The 5,621-nt window shown below is 43.7% G+C and overlaps 1 protein-coding gene across 1 annotated transcript in view; it reads right to left on the bottom strand.

Annotated features, from left to right (window-relative positions):
* Positions 1-5,621, bottom strand: part of LOC121042089 (transmembrane and coiled-coil domain-containing protein 5B-like) — a 9,099-nt gene that overhangs the window by 3,134 nt on the left and 344 nt on the right. The window contains exons 2-8 of the mRNA XM_040493381.1: positions 4,849-4,893; positions 3,735-3,884; positions 3,307-3,424; positions 2,929-2,979; positions 2,332-2,400; positions 929-985; positions 381-440 (exon numbers count right to left, since the gene is read on the bottom strand). Coding sequence (XP_040349315.1) covers positions 381-440; positions 929-985; positions 2,332-2,400; positions 2,929-2,979; positions 3,307-3,424; positions 3,735-3,884; positions 4,849-4,883 — 540 coding nt within the window. The 5' untranslated portion in view covers positions 4,884-4,893. The remainder of the gene's footprint in view (positions 1-380; positions 441-928; positions 986-2,331; positions 2,401-2,928; positions 2,980-3,306; positions 3,425-3,734; positions 3,885-4,848; positions 4,894-5,621) is intronic.

The following is a 5,621-nucleotide window of genomic DNA, read 5'->3' as shown; positions in this document are numbered from 1 at the left end:
ACACACACACACACACACACACACACACACACACACACACACACACATTCTCTTTGGATTCTGCCTGTATTCAAATCCCATCTCTGATGGCTACTAGTTGTGTTTGCATAGCACATTACCTAACTCCTCTAAACCCGTGTCCTCTTGATCATAATAATATCGTCCCCATAGTTTTACTGGACAAGTTACCGGAGAAAAATACCGTATGTGCCAGTGCCTGACACAAAGTAAATCCTTAACATACACCTGTTTTGTTAGGGTTTCTATTGTATAAAAGGCATTCTTCCCTGTGGCAGATTTTATCCTAATGAGAAATTAAGGAGTCCACGGCTTTGGAGAAATTCTGCTTCTACTCTGACTTGCCCTTGCAGGTAGTGTACCTTTATGTAGAGGGCCTGGTCCTCACAGAGCTGATGCAAAGATTGGTAGTCGCCCTCTATCTAGAAAGAAAAGAAAATTAACAAATCTCATCAGAACCAAGCCTAGGCTGCTCCCTGGGACCCTAACTGGTACACTGGACATTTGTTACCTAGCAACCTGTTCCTTTAAGGGAAAACAAGCACATCACAGAGCAGTGATCTCATCACTCATGAGCAGGAATGGTGTAATTTTGAGGGGAAAAAAATGGTTTGCCCAGGTTGTTGAATGCCTATCAGGTAAAACAGGAGAAGTCTCAGGACACTTAAGTTTGGAATTCGACAATAGTATTCTGAGTATTAGAGGTAAAAGGATGTTTAAGAAATGGTAAAAGCAGTACTTCTAATATAAGCTCTCTTTCCCTTCACCTGCATGTGAATCAGAAATTCGTCTGCTGGATGTTCTTATTCCTCCCCATCCTCTGCCTCAAGCTGTCCTATTTCTAAGATCTTTGGGTTTCTCTCCCATTTATATCCTGGACAAAAACTCAGTGAGGAGACATTGCCTCTACCTTGAGCAGTTCCTTCTCTTGCTTTGCACAGGATTCTGTTGACTTTTGTAGCCTCACCTGGAACACAGCAGAAAGTTAATAGCATTCTTTTATGGAAGGCAAGTGGGTAATGGTCATCCTCTATCCAAACCAGCAGAAAATATGATAAAAATGACTATCATATATTGAGGGATTGAGGACATATTATAGCAAACTAGGATGGACACTATCGGCAGCCCTATTTGACACATGAGGAGACAAAATCAAGGAGAAATTAAGTGCTTAACTTTAATCATTTTAATTTTTTTAAGTTATTTTTTATTTATTGTGTGTGTGTGTGTGTGTGTGTGTGTGTGTGAGAGAGAGAGAGAGAGACAGAGAGACAGAGAGACAGAGACAGAGAGCAAATAGGGGAGGGGCAGAGAGAGACAGAATCCCAAGCAGGCTCTGTGCTATAAGGACAGAACCTGATGTGGGGCTCTAACTCATGAACCAATTGAGAGTCGAGAGCTTAACCGACTGAGCCACCCAGGAGCTCCAAGTGCTTAACTTTAAAAGTCACCCAGTGGCAGAGCTGACATTTAAGCATCGGTCATCTGACCACCCTGTCTCTGAGCCTTACCATCCTCCTTCCTCTAGCCCCACTGACCAAAGCTCCCTGGCCTCTTTCTCCTCTTTCTCCATAGGGAGTACTCACATGCTGTCTGAATCACAGAGCAAAAGAGAAAAACTGGGCAGTAGGGCTCTGGTATGGTGGTCTCAGCTAAATTGCCATATTTGCCACATAAATCTGCAGAAAGCTTCCCAATAGGGTTTCTGTCCTCTATTGGGCATCTACTTCATGCATTCACTCAACAAATATTGTGCATCTAATATGTGACAGGCACTATTCGAGGAACTGGAGAAACAGGAGTGAATGACATAGACAAAAACGTTTGCCTTCATTGGGTTTATCCTCTAATAGAAGAGAAACATAAAGTAAATTTTAAAAATAAAACCTTTTTGGCCTATGAGCCATGGGTTGGAAAATGAGTTAGGATTATTGACAGTCTCTATATAATTATGGAAGTCAGCATTCTTATCCTACTTGAACATCTATATCTGTGTGTCATTTAGATCCTAAGCTTCTTGGGAGTCCTGATGTGCATTCAGAACATGTGCTCTGTTGACTGATGGGTGACGAGCTCTCTGGAGCAACTTCCTCTGCTTGGATGACATTGCAGTGAACTCTGCAGTTACTTGACTAATTATGTTGTGAATGTCCCATAAGCCATGAAGTAAAGTAGAGGGGACAGAAGACATTGGCACCTCTGATAAGCACACAGACATACTTGGCCTGGGAGAGTCCTTGAAAGGAGTTCGTCCCCAAACCTAGAATTGACACACATCTCCCAGAAAATCCCTAGGTTTGTTTCTCTACTCACCTTCAGTTCTACCAACATCTGCTTTAGGGCTTCTTTATCAAGGCCAGTGTTCTTAGCTCTCCTTGAAATCTGAAATACCATTCCCAAAATTGTGGACTGAGTGACACAGACCTAAAAATCTGGGATAGTGGCAGACTTTGGGGTCTCAAGGCTAGGGAATGGCAGTTAATTAACTTAGATCTCAGAAGCTTGATAGAAGAGTGTCTCCTTCTTGCTATGGGAGCTGTCTGACTCCAGGCTACTTGGATATACCTTTCTGTTCCCATAAGCCATGAACATGGCTGCACAAGGAGGCAAGGAGGAAGAGAGGGAGGGGAAAGGGGGGGGCCAGAATCCTTTGGATATGGGGGAGGAGGGAAAAATCTTTTCTCCTTCCACAGTCCCTTAGCTCTCTCACCAGATCTGTAATCCCAGGGAACAAATGGGGCTGTGAATCAAAGAGACTCACTAAGAGATTCAGTATGTGGCAGAGGGGAGGGAACACACACATTTAGCTGGTTGCACCTTCTGGTCTTTCTGACTGAGGGGTTCAGGAGTTCAGATGATTCTGTCCGGATTCCTAAGAAAGGAGCCTCTTTCAAGGGTGGCCCACCTTACCTTCTTCTGAAGCTCCACCACCTTCCTGCCTAGAACCTTGTTGCTTTTTTCCTGTGGAAAGGAAGAGGTAATGGGGATAAACCAACTCTACTCTGGTACTTTCCCCTTCCCCCTTCTCTAAAATAGGGCTTAAGGATAAGTGCATGGAGGGGGAAAATTGCACTCTGGCCCCACTCAGAGGATCTGGGAACAAAGCCTGGGCCTGGGGCCCCCATGCCAAGCACTTCATTCTCAGAGCAAGAGCACTCTCTTAAACAGCTGTGATTTCTCCAGACACAGAAACAACCATAGATGATGATCCTCTGGGAAAGAGAGACAGAGCAGCGGCAGACTGCAAACAAAATGCATCACACGATCCTTTTCTAGACACCTCCTTACCAGCTTTGCTGTCTCTGATTTCAGGTTCCTCAGGGCTTCCTCCTTCTCAGATACAATATGGTTCAACTCCTCCCTCTCGTTGGCTTGTCCTAGTGACAGGGCAATCTCTCTTTCCAGACTGAAAAACAGTCACCCAAGTGTGGATCAGTCATAAGGAAGCTGCCAGCACCCTAGCCTAGGAGGCCACTGCCAAGGTCTCAGGGAACCAGAGAGATTGCCAAATGCACTGGCAATTCAACGTCAGCCTGATGTGGAAACATAATGCAAACATCTATACATAAAGGCTTCTGGGGGCGTCACAGTTCATGCTTCAGAATTTAACACACCAAGATTTACCGAGAAAAAAGGAAACCTTCCTCCCACCTTCTTTATTCCAAGGGCCATTCAGTTGAGGAGAAGCCCTTGCCTCACCAACTGCAGAGCCTGACCTTTGAATAGCTTCTTCTTTCTCTTGAATTTTTCTGAGAAGAACCTGATTTGCCTCATCCAGTCTCTGCAGGTCCTTTTCAAGGTCTAAGTTCAGGTAGTCAAGGTTTTGTTTTGTGACTTTTAATTTCGGTATTTCCATCATCTCCTGCCTATAGGAAAATTGTCTTAATTACTGAACTCAGGACAGGAAAACAGAGGGGCCCTAGGAAGATTTCCCTGGTAATCTCATTTATCCTCCCATCTTCTGGTGTTACTATGTCTAAGCAGCCCTGTGTTGTAATTTTCCATGATAAATTGATTTCTACAGTGTTTTGCATAAAATAAGTTCCTGGAGTCAAATCACAGTTTAATTTTAAATATTATAAATGGAACCCATTTAAACACAAAGCTTTTAAAAGGCAGAATATTTTTTTTTCATACAGGTAACTATGCTCCAACTTATTTAAAAAAATCTTATTTAGAGTGTGCAGAATCTAAGATATGCCTATAAAGCATTTAAATATCTGTGAGGGAGAGGAATTTCTTCAGTTCCCTTTTGTTACAGGGAGTTTATTTTCTACCCCAGTCAAGTAGGCACACGGACTGGGTGGGGGGCAGGGATGGGAGTGGATCCTTTCTTCAAATAAGACTGGTTTGCTTTTTGAGTCATTAACCATTTTTTTAAAATTTTTTTAATGTTTATTTATTTTTGAGACAGAGAGAGACAGAGCATGAACGGGGGAGGGGCAGAGAGAGAGGGAGACACAGAATCGGAAACAGGCTCCAGGCTCTGAGCCATTAGCCCAGAGCCCGACGTGGGGCTCGAACTCACGGACCATGAGATCGTGACCTGAGCTGAAGTTGGAGGCTTAACCGACTGAGCCACCCAGGCACCCCTCATTAACCATTTCTAAAAACCCCATCATAGTATGAGGAAGTCCAAAGATCTGAAACCAAAGCCTTTTCTCCCCAGGAAGCCCCCGCCCCATCTCCCTCCCTCCCATCCAGGTTTGGGGAGATAATGTCCTGCACAATGGAGGTTTTCTTCCTTACTGGATTGCTGCAGAGACCCTTCCGTTGCAGATCCCCTACTGAACGTTTTAAATTATTATTATTATTATCCTCATTACTTACACATCATCCAGTGGGTCCTGTCCAACTTCTTCCATTGTGGGTTTCCTAAAATGTTAACACAAACATTACAGAAACATAGCCCCTAATGTTCAACATTGTAACATTGCCCTACACGGGCCCAGGAGGGAGCAGGCAAAAGTTTGACCAGGCAAGACAGAGCCAAGAAGAGACCCATGCCTTCTAGACCCCCCTGCTTTCCTGGATTACTAAATTCCAGTAATTCAGATTGTGTTTTAACTTAAAATTGCCTAAACAAATCCCCCAAGAGCACAGAAATTTTTCTGTTTTCACAATTTTTCACATTTTGGCTACCTTTCCCTTTCTTGGACTACATTTTTCCAGTCACAGTTAAAGCACTAAAAGTACTCAAGCATAGGTCTAATGGCAAATGCACTGAGAGTTTATTTCTAACCCAGAACTCCAGGAAAACTTGGAGGAAAAATTGATAGAGAAGAGCCAGAGGGTGCCATAAAGCTGGCTGCCTGAAATTTATGTCTATTGCCATCCTAGTTCTAACAAGCTCTAGATGTTACAGGCTGAGTTGATCTTAAAATAGCAGCAAAAACAGCAGCATGGACAACAGAATACTACTACCAGCAGGAAGAAACAAATATTGGGTTCTCAGGGATGGTGTCTCCTAACGATTGCCCCAAAAACGAAAGTTCAGGACCGAAACCAATCTAAGAAAAGTAGAGTTCCAAATTCCCCTCTCCTTTCATGCTCCATCTTCCCTTCCCTTCCCTTCCCTTCCCTTCCCTTCCCTTCCCTTCCCT

This window comes from Herpailurus yagouaroundi, unplaced genomic scaffold, assembly GCF_014898765.1.
Source record: "Herpailurus yagouaroundi ecotype Mexico unplaced genomic scaffold, PumYag 184, whole genome shotgun sequence".
NCBI lineage: Eukaryota > Metazoa > Chordata > Mammalia > Carnivora > Felidae > Herpailurus > Herpailurus yagouaroundi.
Note: the sequence above shows the minus strand (reverse complement) of the source record. Positions and strands in the feature narration are given on the sequence as shown.